This window comes from Xyrauchen texanus, chromosome 11 (assembly GCF_025860055.1).
Source record: "Xyrauchen texanus isolate HMW12.3.18 chromosome 11, RBS_HiC_50CHRs, whole genome shotgun sequence".
NCBI classification, from domain to species: Eukaryota; Metazoa; Chordata; class Actinopteri; order Cypriniformes; family Catostomidae; genus Xyrauchen; species Xyrauchen texanus.
The window spans coordinates 17,934,259-17,948,337 of record NC_068286.1 but is presented as its reverse complement, the minus strand read 5'-3'; the positions used below and the strand labels follow the sequence as shown (position 1 = coordinate 17,948,337).

General features: G+C 44.9%; 1 protein-coding gene across 4 annotated transcripts in view; it reads right to left on the bottom strand.

The window, feature by feature from the left end:
• Positions 1–14,079, bottom strand: part of LOC127651138 (vascular endothelial growth factor C-like) — a 155,803-nt gene that overhangs the window by 13,038 nt on the left and 128,686 nt on the right. For all 4 annotated transcript variants that reach the window (XM_052136836.1, XM_052136833.1, XM_052136834.1 and 1 more), the window contains one exon: positions 7,275–7,378. In XM_052136836.1, the coding sequence (XP_051992796.1) occupies positions 7,275–7,378 (104 nt within the window). The remainder of the gene's footprint in view (positions 1–7,274; positions 7,379–14,079) is intronic.

The window sequence follows — 14,079 nt, the reverse complement described above, 5'->3', positions numbered from 1 at the left end:
AAGGCCCGATTGAAAACTTGCAAGTCCAGGATTGGTCTTAAGCCGCCGCCTTTCTTGGGTACAATGAGGTAAGGGCTGTAGAAACCCTTCCTCATTTCGGTTGGAGGGATGGGCTCTACCGCGCCCTTGGCTAAGAGGGTCGTGATTTCCGCGGACGCCCCTGAAGGGGGGTGGTAGCTGGGCAAACTGAATTGCGTAACCGAGTCAAATGGTCCGGTGCAGCCAGCGTGATGCGTTGGGAAGCGAAAGCCACGCTTCCCAGCTCTACGCTAGGGGCACCAAAGGGACGAGTATTTTGGACGTACCCGGCGGGGCCTCGCAGCGGGGCGGAACAGGTAATGCAGCATCGGGCGGCTTCGTTGCGGCCTGAGGCTGAGGTGCTGAGAATAGACTCAAAGCACTTACCTTGCTCCACGCACCCGGCAGGGGGCGGGTTCGTGACTGAGGAGGAGGTCTGATGCTGGCGTCCTCTGGACTCGTCTGAACCGGCCGGCCGGGGGACAGTTGTGGGCAGGCGGAAGGCGGGATCGCCGCGTCCGGTGTACCGGGACTGTCGTAATCTGAAAGCAGATTGCCGTGAGAACGGCATTTGCGGGCCAGGTGACCCAGAGGCAAAGGAAATAGCTCTATTATTGAGAATGTGGAAAATGTAAAAACAAAGGATTCTCCTCCCGGCCCTCCACCAGGGCACGGAGAGGTCTTACCACCTCCGGAGCTAACGTCTCGGTCTCTGGGTCGGTCGTCTCAGGAGCGCCTGGGAGCCTTCTGGGTCCTCGAGGGGGTCCGTGAGACGAGGGGGCGTCCTCTTTCTGCGGGGAGCTCAACGCGGGGCTGAGAGCTAGGCCCGCTCTCGTTCATTGAGGCGGAGCACCACTTCCTTTCTTCCTTGAAAGCCGCAGGAGGACGCCCTAGGCGAGCAGACAGGGCATGGCCCCTGGCGGCAGGTTTGCGGCGGGGCAGGACGTGTGACCTGGCCTCCGTCTGTTTCTTCACCACTGAGGACTGCTGGGTGGAGTCGTCAGGTGGTGTCGCCGAATGGAGCTGGGAGACTGGAGAGTTTTGAGAAAGCGTGCTTTGTCTACCTCCTGTACTACGACCAGATCCAGTCCATTTGTTATGTTTCTGGACCACGAGGGTGGACATCGCCTGTCCGAGTGCAGTTCCTGCAGCACGTCAAGAACAGGACTACCCAAGTGCAAATCTTGAAGTGCCTTGGCCCGGTGGACTTGCAGGGAGGGGCCATGGCATGCAGGGGGGGAGCGGTCTGGGACCGTTCTACCGCCGAGGGTAGTGAGAGCGGAGGAGCGAGGAAGCTTGGCTCGCTCAGCTCGTCGTGCACGAACGAAAGAACGGGGGGGGCGCGGCTGTGGGCGGCGCACCAGCCCGTGAATCATCAAGCCCGGGGAAGCATAGCGGATATCCGTGCGTCAGGCTCAGACTGGGCAAGCAGACCCGTAGGTGGCGGCCCAGGCGAGTTATCCGCATCCGATGCCGCTGTGACGCTCTCCGATACGGACCGCGCTTATCCCGAGCTCGTGAGGGGAGCAAGCAATTGCGGGGGGGGGGGGTTTCGAGCAGTTTTTACCCGGCGAAACGCAGCTCGCCATTATCCCGGGATCATCTTCATCGCTCGCGGCGCCTGCGTCCATCCCGTAGGAAGGAGGCGAGGAGCGGAGGGCAGCTGAAGTGGCTTTCTTCCTCACAAGAAAGCAGAGATCGCAACGCTGCTGCAGCTATGTTCTCAGGCTGAAAACCTAACCCATTGGAGAGCATGCTCGTCCCGAGCCCGGACGGAAAACAGCAAGCGTGCCGGGGAGCGGGGGGTTTCAAGGGGGTTCACCCGGCGAAACGCAGCCCGTCATTGACCCCAGATCGTTTTCATCGCCCGCGGCGCCTGCCTCAATCCCGTAAGAAGGAGGCGAGGTGCGGGGGGGCGGCTGAAGCGGCTCTCTCTCACTGCAAGAGAAAACCTACGACCGCAATGCTGTCATGGCTATGTTTTCGTACTGAAAACATAGACCATTCATAAAAAACGCTGCCTGCGTGTTTCGCAACCCAGGTACGCCAGGCAGTTTTTATGACCGTCAGAGGTGGGGAGAAATCACCGCCTCCAAAAACTACACAGGGGCGGAAAGGCATCTTCAGAAAGACGCGTCCAGAAAAGGACGTTCAACGCCGCTGTGTTTGCTCTTTTAGAGAAATTTACTCTTTTAAGGAAAATAACTCTTTTAATATACACAGTGTGTATGTGTGTCTGCGCTGTCGAAGCGCTCAGGGGCAACAATGCACGCCGTGCAAAGTGAAGGAGAAAGCCGCTGTTGTGCGCCGTCAAGATCCAACAGCATGCAGATCGTCAGAGGAAACAGGAACGTTTTATAGTGGTGTGTAAACTCGCAGCAACTGCAGACAGACCATCGGCTCCGAAGAAATTTTCTGAATGAACTCCCGTATTTGCCCCGCTTAAATACCCGTATGTCCGGGGGCGGGGTATGCAAATACTGACTGCCAACTCCCATTGGCCCTTTTCAATAGATCAGAGATGAATATCGGCACTCAAGAGAGACCCCTAGTTTCGCTTCTCCGACACAACGTGGAGAGAGCGACAGAAGGGGAAATATATATATATATATATATATATGATGTCAATGTGATATTTCAGATTTTTCTTTTTAATAAATTTGCAGTTATTAAAAATAAGTTTTTTGCTTTGTCATTATGGGGTATGGAGTGTAGATTCATGTGAAAAACATACAATTATTTAAATCATTTTAGCATAAGGCTGCAACATAACAAAATGTGAAAAAAATTAAGGGGTCTGAATACTTTCTGAATGCACTGTATATATTTTACTGTATAAATGTTTTAGCAATTTATGAATCTTTAGCCTTTTCCACCACCTTAGTTTTCGGTATCAGCAAAATACATACATACCTATACCTGTGAGTGACAAAATTATCTGTGCTCAAATATTGTCACAAATACAGTATACTAGGAAAAAATACTAAATACCACCATTCTCGTGGGAGACAATAATTATATTTTTTATTTAAATAACGCAAAATATGGTTTAATGTAAGGAATACTTCTGTCATTGGCAGGTGTGACAAAACAACTGAGGATCTTGAGCATTTGAAATTGCACAACTTGACAAAGGTAAATCCACAGCGCTTGGTTTTTGGAAGTCAAATTATGCTGATCCCCAAGACAGTGTGCTATAACAGCGTGCACTATAAAGCTTTTCTGGCAAAAGACTGAGCCAAGTAAAAGGTGATTTCCATGAAGCAAGCAAAAAGAATAACAATTCTGACACATTCCTCCTTGTGTAACTGCTTTAGAAAAGATTAATTTCACCTGCATTTCACTCCTCAACCTCGACAGTGGAGCTGATTGCAAATCTCTTATTCCCCTTTGGTGTGACAGTCAACAAAAAAATGGCCAATGTGTTACAGCAACAAAACCGTACATTCTTTATCAACCTGTCCCTTCAAATCTAATACAGTGAATATAAATACCACATAATCAGTATCTAGACCTGGATCTTACTCATGCAATAAATCTTCCTGTCTAGTTTGGGAGCTGATGTCTGCTCCTTCTCTAGACATGACACTAGTGCTACACATTAGCCTGGGGGTCTTCTGACTGTATAGCTTATGCATTCATATACCGAGTGCCCCACAGTCTCTTATGTCCACATCAGGTTTGACTTGTCACATCAACTCAGCATAAGGAAGGTACGCCAGTCAAACCTGCATTTCATCATCTGCACACTTAAACTACAACTCTGTTTTGAGATTGATTAGGAGGATGATTAATTACTTGATTTTAACAGAGCTTTGCTGGGGATATTTTTGTTTGCTTGAAGCATTCTTGACCAATTGTTGCAAAGGGAGAATGCAGCTATTATGGCTGCTTTTTACTTCAATAGAAACTTGTGGGTTTAGAGTTTGACTGGAGGCCTTGTTTTGTTGATATGTAGTTAGGGGTGTTCATTTGTGTGTTCTTCTCTTCTGGCAACAAACTCTTCTGCTGTATGATGATGCTCTCTGCCTTTAGGACAAAGGATTGGCACAGAGAGCATGGTTGGATTGCTGTCACCCACTCCGAGTACAGGATATTAATTTTATACCAAATACTGAAGTTCCCTGTCTGTCGCTCACTTCGACTTTGTGTCGAAGAAGCGACACTAGGGGTCTCTCTTGAGCGCCGAATATGCCTCTGATCTATGAAAAAAGGCCAATGAGAATTAGGCAGACAGTATTTGCATACCCCGCCCCCGGACAAATGGGATAAAAGCGGGAAAATACGTTGAGTTCATTCAGAAATTTTCTTCGGAGCTGATGGTCGTGTAAGCAGTCAGCTGCGAGTTACACACTCGTTTCTGTTCCTCTGACGCTTGCCTGCTGTTGGATCTATGGTGCACTTCAGTGGCTTTCTCCTTCTCTGCAGGCAGTGCAGTTTTCCCCTGGGCACTTCAACAGCGCAAAAATTAAAAGAGTTATTTAATAGAGTGATTTTCTCTAGAAGAGTATTTTCCTCTAAAATAGCAATACACAGCTGGCGTTGAACGTCCTTTTCAGGACGCGTATTTATAAAGACGCCTTTCCGCCGCTGTGTAGTTCCTGGATATGGTAGAGTGCTCTCCGCTTCAGACGGCCACAGGCGTTGGCTTGTGTGTCTGGGTTGCGATCACACCGAGGCAGCATTTGTGGATGGTTCATGTTCTTACTGCAAGAGCATGACCATGGCAACGTCGCAGTTGCGGCTCGCTTTCAATAGAAAGCATGTCACTCCAGCCGCCCCCCCGCATTGCTCCTTCTTCCCACGGGATTGAGGACGATGCGGCTGGCCATGGAGGCGATCTGGGGACAGCAGCGGGTGCAGTTCTGCCGGTACGCACCCTCGGACCACCCGCCCCCCGGCACGCTTGTTGACTCCCGTCCGTGTGGTGGTGGTGGTGTTGTAGTGGTCTAAGCACATAACTGGTAATCTGGTAATCAGAAGGATGCTGGTTCGAGCCCCACAGCCACCACCCTTGTGTCCTTGAGCAAGGCACTTAACTCCAGGTTGCTCCAGGGGGATTGTCCCTGTAATAAGGGCTCTGTAAGTCGCTTTGGATAACTCCGTATGGAACCCTCCGTCCTCCCCACAGCCATCAGGGTTGGATGACTGTTCCTGGGGGCTCCACGCCGCTCACAGCCGCTGTCGCCCTGTACTCCCCTCCAAGGCCTGTAGGACAACATCTTCATTGACTGCCAAAGTCTACAGCACCACTGGACACGCCGCTTCCGCCCTGCATGCCATGGCCCTCCTGCAAGTCCACCAGGCTAAGGCACTGAAAGATCTGCACGGGGGTAGCCCTGATCCCGACCTCACCCTCAGAGCCACGAAGGTCACAGCGCAGTCACTCGGGCAGGCGATGGCCACACTCGTGGTCCAGGAATGTCATCTGTGGCTGAACTTGGTCAAGATGCGTGAGACCGACAAAGTGCGCTTCCTCAATCCACCATCATGGACTTTACCCAGCAGTTCTCCGCGGTGAAGAAACAGACGGAGGCCATCTCACATATCCATGCTGCAAAACTGCCGCCATGGGCCATGCCCCATCTGCTCGCCGAAGGCGTCCTCCTGTAGCGAAGAAATGCTTCAACCCAGACTCAGCTCTTAGCCCACGCGTCGAGCACCCTGCAAGATGTCGACGTCCCCCGTCTCACAGAACCCGTCGAGGACCCACAAGGCTCCCAGGCGCTCCTGAGACGATCGACCCAGGGACCAAGACGTTAGGTCCGGAGCAGGTAAGCACTCCGTCCCCCGGTTGAGGGCTGGGAGGAGAACCTTTTGTTGAATTTATTTCATTTGCTGCACCCCCTAGACGAGGCTGTGGTACCCACATTCTCAGTAAAAGAGCTATTTCCTTTGTCTCTGCGTCACCTGCAAATGCCATTCTTAGGATGTGATCCTAAGAACGCTGTCTCCAAATTCCCCGCCCCTGGGCAGGTGTGGTCTCCGCAGGGTCTTTTCCCCCTGAAAGAATAGGAAACTGGGTAAGACCTCTTCCCACGATGCGTGTAAGGGCCCCAGCTGTTTGGCTCTATGCGAGAAACATAGAGAGAAAAGAGGCCCGGCTAGGCTCGGCACGTTCCCAGGTTGGCAAGCGTCGCATTGTTCCCCTGTTTAGGGTAACCAGAAGGATTCCAATTAATTTTATGGGGCATTGGGGAAGGGTACGTGCAGCCTGACACAACTGGTCGCCTTTGCATGTGAAATACTTGCCCACTCTTGAGTCAGCAATACACGTACACAGCTCAGCGCATGGTGTGATTTAAATTGGACCCCTAGTGTCGCTTCTTCGACACAATGTCGAAGTGAGCGACAGATGGGGAATGTCTAGGTTACGCATGTAACCTCCATTCCCTGATGGAGGGAATGAGACGTGTCCTCCTGGCCACATCACTGAGCCGAGCCACTGTGGTGGCCGGACCATTTCCGGCTCCTCAGAAAAATCCTGAATGAACTCGAAGTATTTCCCCGCTTTTATACCCGTATGTCCGAGGGCGAGGTATGCAAATACTGTCTGCCTAATTCTCATTGGCCTTTTTTCATAGATCAGAGGCATATTTGGCACTCAAGAGAGACCACTAATGTCGCTTCTTCGACACAACGTCTCGTTCCCTCCATCAGGGAACGGAGGTTACATACGTAACCTAGACGTTTTTCATCACTTCACTAATGTTTTCATCTTCATGTCTTTTCTAAATACAGTCAACACTGGCTGTTCACCTATCATTTGTTTTAGGTTCATACAAAGATGTAACCACATAATTAGAATTTATGGGACCAAATGTAATAATTGAAGAATTAAGCATTGAAAAACTCATCGCCATCATAATGAGAAAAACTCCCCTTCTTCTTTTGGTTGTACAATCAGAAATTGAGCCAATGTTGTTGTGTTGGGCTGGTCAGGATGGTTAAACAAACAGGAATGTTTACTACAAAGCCACAGTCTGATATTTTTGTTGAAATCAACCTACAAATGGCTTACTTTTAGTTGACCCTGCATATTAACCTGGTATATGAGAAATAATTTTAACACAGGAAAAAAAAAAATTACACACTTCAGCTTTAAAAAATTGAAAGTGGTACATAAGATACGTTTTCTCTCTTCTTTGGGTCACTCTTTATATGAGCTAATTTATTTTGCATATAGGCACAGTAGCACACCCAAACACATGCAAAATGCAATATTGTAGGCCGTAAACATGTGCATTAACACTTACCAGAATGTGGTTTTGAAAGAAGGGTGTCATGCAGCGGCACACATCTGCATAGCCGATTACTCCAGTTGTGATTTTTTGGACATGTTTTATTTGCCCTGTGACATCTGTGAAGGAAATATGTGATTAACAAGGAGACAGATGGTAACATTGGATTAAAAATAATTATCTCACAACTGAAAATGTTGGTTATAACTCAGAAACAGATTTTTCAAAGTCACTTCACTTTTGATCAAAGGCTGTGTGTCTGACCTCACGGCAAATTCGCCTGTCTGCTTTTAATGATTCAATATTAAAATGTGCCAAATCTAAATCAATTTTTTCCAAAGAGGACTTTGTTCTTTTTTATGCAGTGAAGTCATCTTCAATGTTTTTTTTTCAGATCACTGACTTCATTTCTTAAATAAACATGCCTCAAATTAAACAGCCTGAAAACACAAATTAATTAAACAATTGTGCCACTTTAGTGCATCCACCTTGCTATCTGCAAAAAGCAGGTACATTTTCTAGTGATCACGGCAGCAGTAATTCATCAAATAATGATCAAATGATGTAGAAAATCACTGCATGCAGTGCAGTAAATGCACTTTCAACACTGAAAAAAAATCAAGCTAAATCAGGTGCTTGAATTTCAGTGGAGGAGGCTTGAAAATAAACAATGCTATCAGCTTTTCACCATTTTATATTGTGTACTTGGCATTGCTTTACTCTGCAGATTCTGTCCACAGGAGGGAAGAGTAAGTGTGATTTAAGACAGAAGGAAGGAATGAATGATTCTATCAGAGACCCTTGCTTTCCTGCTAACCCGTAGCACATGATGGAGTTGGCATGCAGGCCATACTGAATGATTAAATCATAAGCAGTATGTGTCAGATTCTTGAAGACCTTTCAAACAGCATATTCAGATGACAGAAAATCAAGATCTCTCTTAACTGATGTTATTTAAGAACCTAACTTGATCCAATAACAGGTCTATTATGAGACATGACTGAAGTACACTCACATGGAAACCTAAATGTCAATTCTTTCATCCTCATTTTGCATGTGGTGAAACATTCACCACTCATTTCATGTCATAGATGTGCCAGCCAACATTCTTTGAATGTTATGCAAATACAATGCAATCAAGCCTATTCTTCCCTGTAACAGTGAAAAAACATAAATCCAATTTGTTTTAGTGCAAACAAAGCATCATCTGTGAAGGCAAGCTACTGGTTTTGCCATCACAAGTTTTATCCACTGTAAAATATACTTCAGGTGGTAACATCTAAATAAACTTTCATTCAGTTAAAAATGTTATTTAGTCTGACTAAATCCACCTGACAATTAGGTACACCAACAAAAGTAAGTTTTATTGGTTAAATAAAGTAGAAATACATCCTTGAGTAACACTTTATACAAAAATTGTTTTTGTGTGTTAGTTAATAGTTCTTCCCTAAAATGAAACAAAGAAAGAGCTTTAACAACCTGGGCAAGCACTTTGTTATATGCAGCAAAATGCATTGAAATGAAAAACAGAAATGGTATTGAAATACCAATGCCTTATATCAGAGTCTGACAGAGCGGAGGGCGGGGCCGGGTCATGATTCCGCACACCCGGCCCCTAATCAGGCTAATCAAGCCTCAGAGAGGGAAAAAGGCCGACTGGATGCTGCAGTGCGAGAGAGAGACATATTTAAGGACAGCTGTCTAACACCTGTGTGTGTTTGTCTTTTCGGTTAAGTTCTATATTAAATATTATTTATATTGTCAAGCTGGTTCTCGCCTCCTCCTTTCCATTAATCCCTTTACTCTGGTGTCAAAATCTGGGAAAGAGGAAGGATGTGCCACAGTAGAGTTCTCGTCACTACCATCCACTCCAACGGAGCAGACGTGGCCATCTGCCGGAGGACTGAGGAATCAGAGGAACGGTTACTGCTGCCAGGGGCGGGGGAGACCCCTACCGTCCACTATAAATGCGGTGGGGCGTTCCGTCCACCAGGGGCCGGAGGTCTGCCTCCGATCCATCCGGGGAGGCACGGCTGTCATCCATTAGGGGGTGGAGCAGTGGCCGAGGACCAAGCTATGGCATATCAGAGAACCGGCAAGTAAGTGTTTTCTCTCTCTCTCTCTCTCTCTCTCTCTCTCTCTCTATTCCACTTCCAGTCCATGTTGGCCTTTCCCTCTCTTTTTAAAATGTTTTTGTTAATTTGGCACGATCGGCGTTACGGCGTGTAGGTGCCACATTTTTTTTGGTCTCCTCTTGTCCCCTCTCTCATCCCGATAGACGGGGATGACCTGCCGGCAGACGGTGTGGAAGGCACGCCCCTCCCCAGGGAAAGGGGGGGGGGGTGTACGTCATGCCAAGGGCTCCCCGGCCTGAGAGAACCAGGGAGGAATGTGACAGGGCGGAGGGCGGGGCCGGGTCATGATTCCGCACACCCGGCCCCAAATCAGGCTAATCAAGCCTCAGAGAGGGATAAAGGCCGACTGGAAGCTGCAGTGCAGAGAGAGAGAGAGAGAGATTTACGGACAGCTGTCTGACACCTGTGTGTGTTTGTCTTTTTGGTTAAGTTCTATATTACATATTATTTATATTGTCAAGCCGGTTCTCGCCTCCTCCTTTCCATTAATCTCTTTGCACAGTGCATCAATCCAAATTTGTGGCATGAACAACTATGACACCAAATTTTCCATCACCTCGACTATCCATCACTGACTCTGAAGAGGGTCCAAACTTAACTTATAGATTGTCTTAAGCCAATCTCCTTGTCTGCACCAGTATCCATCTATTTTCTCATGGCCTCAGACTTTAAGTCTAGGCAGCAGCTACTGGGCAATGAAATCACACGCTTTCCCCAATATAAACATTACTCTGCCATTTCTTTTTTGACGTGAGATGAATATCCAAAACTGGATAGAAAGTGAATGGTATGCTTAGAATGGATTGAGATTGGTGAAAAGTGAGTCTTTGCTTGCCCACGTGTGTCCAAGTGTGGATTGCAATTCATCTGAGACTTGATACTGCCTGCAGGCAAGAAAAATGATATGGAGCAACTCATCGACAAGAGTCTTGTTCTATTAAACTGTGTGAAGAGGTCATTCCTGAAGTCTTTTGAATTTCAAGGCTACCTTTTCCATTTGCATTGAGTGTGATCAGTGTATGTGCATATGGTTCTAAACATCTGCTATTCATTTACATACATCCACAGCTGTAAGGCATCTATAAACTTCAACACCATGGGGCCTACTGAAATCTATTTTTAATTATGTCTCCATCCATAGAGCATATCACTATCAATGTTAGGAGCCAAGGCATTAACAAACCATTAATTCTACCTCCCAATCTTCTTTAATTATTAACACAGAACCAAATCTCAGCAACACCACTTGAAACAAGCCTTGTTATGTAGTCTGCAGTAAAAGTCCATACACTCCACACAGTCCATTCTTGACCCCTAGCAAAACACCATCCACTAAAAATCAAGGAAAAACCGGTCTGACAGAGAAAGAACTGTATTTGAAATGACTAAACCTCATACGTTGTACATTTGAAAAACATATAAAAATCAATAAATCAGTCAGAATCAGAATCAGCTTTATTGCCAAGTATGCTTACACATACAAGGAATTTGTCTAGGTGACAGGAGCTTCCAGTCTACAACAATACAAACAATACCAAAAACAGCAGCAAGACATAGGTAATTAAAAACAAGATAGAACACAAAATAAATAATTATACATATACGTACATACACTCACCTTCATACATACCCACATACACACACGTAGTGCAAATCTAATACAATGTTATATAAAGAACAAAAAAACTGTATATTATGTACAGAGCAATGTAAGTAATGGCAGAAGTGGATATGCTGGATAATATAAATTAAAATAAAAATTAAACTGTGTATTGCACATAATTATTGCTCAATGGGGCAATTTAATTGTTCATTAGATGGATGGCCTGAGGGAAAAAACTGTTCCTGTGTCTGACGGTTCTGGTGTTCAGAGCTCTGAAGCGCCGGCCAGAAGGCAACAGTTCAAAAAGGTAGTGGGCTGGGTGAGTGGTGTCAGTGCACAATTAATTATTTTCAGTAAACAATGGCCGATATACAACAAGAACAAGATATGATAAAAGCTCTTTTTCCAACATCTGACCATATGGCAAATATCTAGGGATGTTTCAAGTGCACCTGGGAAGTTAAGTACTTGTGGGCAGTCGTGGTTATGCCACGTTTCATGAGGACACATCCATTTAACATCACAACTAGGCAACTCAGGCATTTTTAACATTTCAGAGATTCCCACTGGTAAATATAACTTTGCTCGCAAGTGAACGTAACTTTTAATTACTAATATTTCGGACTCCACTGGAAGGCTGTGTGGTTGCATAATGTATATTGTCTTGCATACTAACTAAAAAAACATGCAATATACAGTAAACACTTATTTACTACATTGTGTGTTCTTTCAACATCCTGTATAGTGCATGCACAGAAGAAAGTTAACCTAACAACAGATTTTCAAGGCAAAATGTACAATCTGAACACATTAGGTTAAACCAACAAATGTGTTTGTTTACATTAAACAAAGCCATTCAAAAAGTCACATTTTGACCTATAGACCTCTCTCTCTCTAAATTTATCCAGAGGAAATGCCAGTCATGAACAAGTTCATGGATGGAAAATAGAAAGTGTGAACAACCAAGTTGAGGATCTTTCTGCTCTCTATTTGCAAGCCTGCTCTCTTTAATGACCTCCCTCCCATTCTACCACTTTCCTCTCCCTCTCGTTCTGTGAGTTTAAGTGGCTTGGGCATTGTGTCAGGTCCCCAGGCAAATCTGGCCTCAGAGTAATCCAGCAAAAAAAAAAAAAAAAACAGGCTCAGATGTGGATTTCCCCTTTAGATCAGAGGGACACGAGACTTCACAGTGTGCCCTCAACCTTAAAGCTGGGATATATCCATGTATGCGTGCAAGTGTGTTTTCTTGTGTGTATATATGTGTAGCCTCACACCCTGCTGAGAAATTACTCGGATGTAACAGCTCTAGTTACAGGTCGACTACAATTAACCTCCCTTTGCTAAAAGGTCAGGACCAGTTAGCATGACCCAAGAATGGATCATGGGGAAAGGAGGACCCCTCTCATGAATAGATCAACTCTCCCTCCCATTCTGTCTGCCAGCCCATGAAATCACCACCTTTCCATCAAGACAGCATGGGTGATATATTACCCATGTATAATTGTTTGTCATTATGAGTGCATAGAATGAAAACCTGAGCCTGATTTTGAATAAGCCTGTGACCAGTGCCTATTACCTATATATATATATATATATATATATATATATATATATATATATATATATATATATATATATATACACAAACACCGATCTGCAACAACATTAAAACCACCTGCCTAATATTGTGTAGGTCCCCCTCTTGCCACCAAAACAGCCCCAACCCACATCTCAGAATAGCATTATGAGATGCTATTCTTCTCACCACAATTGTACAGTGCGGTTATCTGAGTTAATGTAGACTTTGTCAGTTCAAACCAGTCTGGACATTCTCATTAACAAAGCATTTCATCCACAGAACTGCTGCTCACTGGATGTTTTTTGTTTTTGGCACCATTCAGAGTAAACGCTAGAGACTGTTGTGTTTGAAAATCCCAGGAGATAAGCAGATACAGAAATACTCATACCAGCCCATCTGGCACCAACAATCATGCCACTGTCCAAATCACTGAGATCACATTTTTTTTCTTCCATTCTGATGTGAACATTAACTGAAGCTCCTGACCCGTATCTACATGATTTTATGAACTGCACTGCTACAACTTGATTGGCTGATTAGATAATCGCATGGATCACATTGTTGGTGACAGACAGGCTGGTTTGACACAGGAGCACAATGTCTGTGTTTCTTTGCAAACTCTAACCTTTAATTTTTTTTTTCTGTTTCAAAAGGGGCTTTTTCCTTCCGAAACAGCAAAATCTGTACATTATTCCAAACATTTGACCGCCAGTGTGTGTGCATATATATATTCATATTCATATATATATATGAATAATAATATAATTTTTGAATACAGTAACATTTACAGAATTTGACATTAATACTGTTTACTTATACTGCTTTCAAGACTACAAATTTCTCAGTTGCATTGGAGATGTTTATCTTTAAATGTATTCATCTAACATTACTGTAATAGTAGGTAGAAAAAAATATGTTTTATATATATTATAATATATATATTTATATATATAGTAAATTTGTTCCAGATAATATTTTAATAATTTATTTTGACAGAAGTACAATTACAATATCAAAACCAATTTTGCAAACAAAAAGTTGTTGTGGCATAGGGGGGCCTGGTCCTGTGTCAGTCTGTGGGAGAGGGAGAGCAGTAATGATCGCTTTCTGGGTTATTATTACTCTAACACCTGTAATGATTAAAGTGATAGCGGAGTGAGACCTGAAAGGCACACCAGGGCGTCAGAGCAGGGGAGAGAGCACCAGGGACAGCTACAAGTAGAGCTAAACAACTGTCCCCTTTTTGAGTTAGATATAAGCCATGTTAGTGTGACCTTAAATAAAATTAAAGAGCCTGACCTTAAGACTGTTTGCTGTCTCCTGACACTTCCATTGCCCACTAACCTAGAGATTTCACAGTTCAATTTTACTCTTACTATTTTTCAAAGTATCTATACAGTATACATGAAAATGCGTAGCTGCCTTTATGTTTTAGGTAAGGGGCCCTGTCTAAGGGGATCATTATATTTGGGCATCCATGAGAGCATGTTCCTAATATGACAA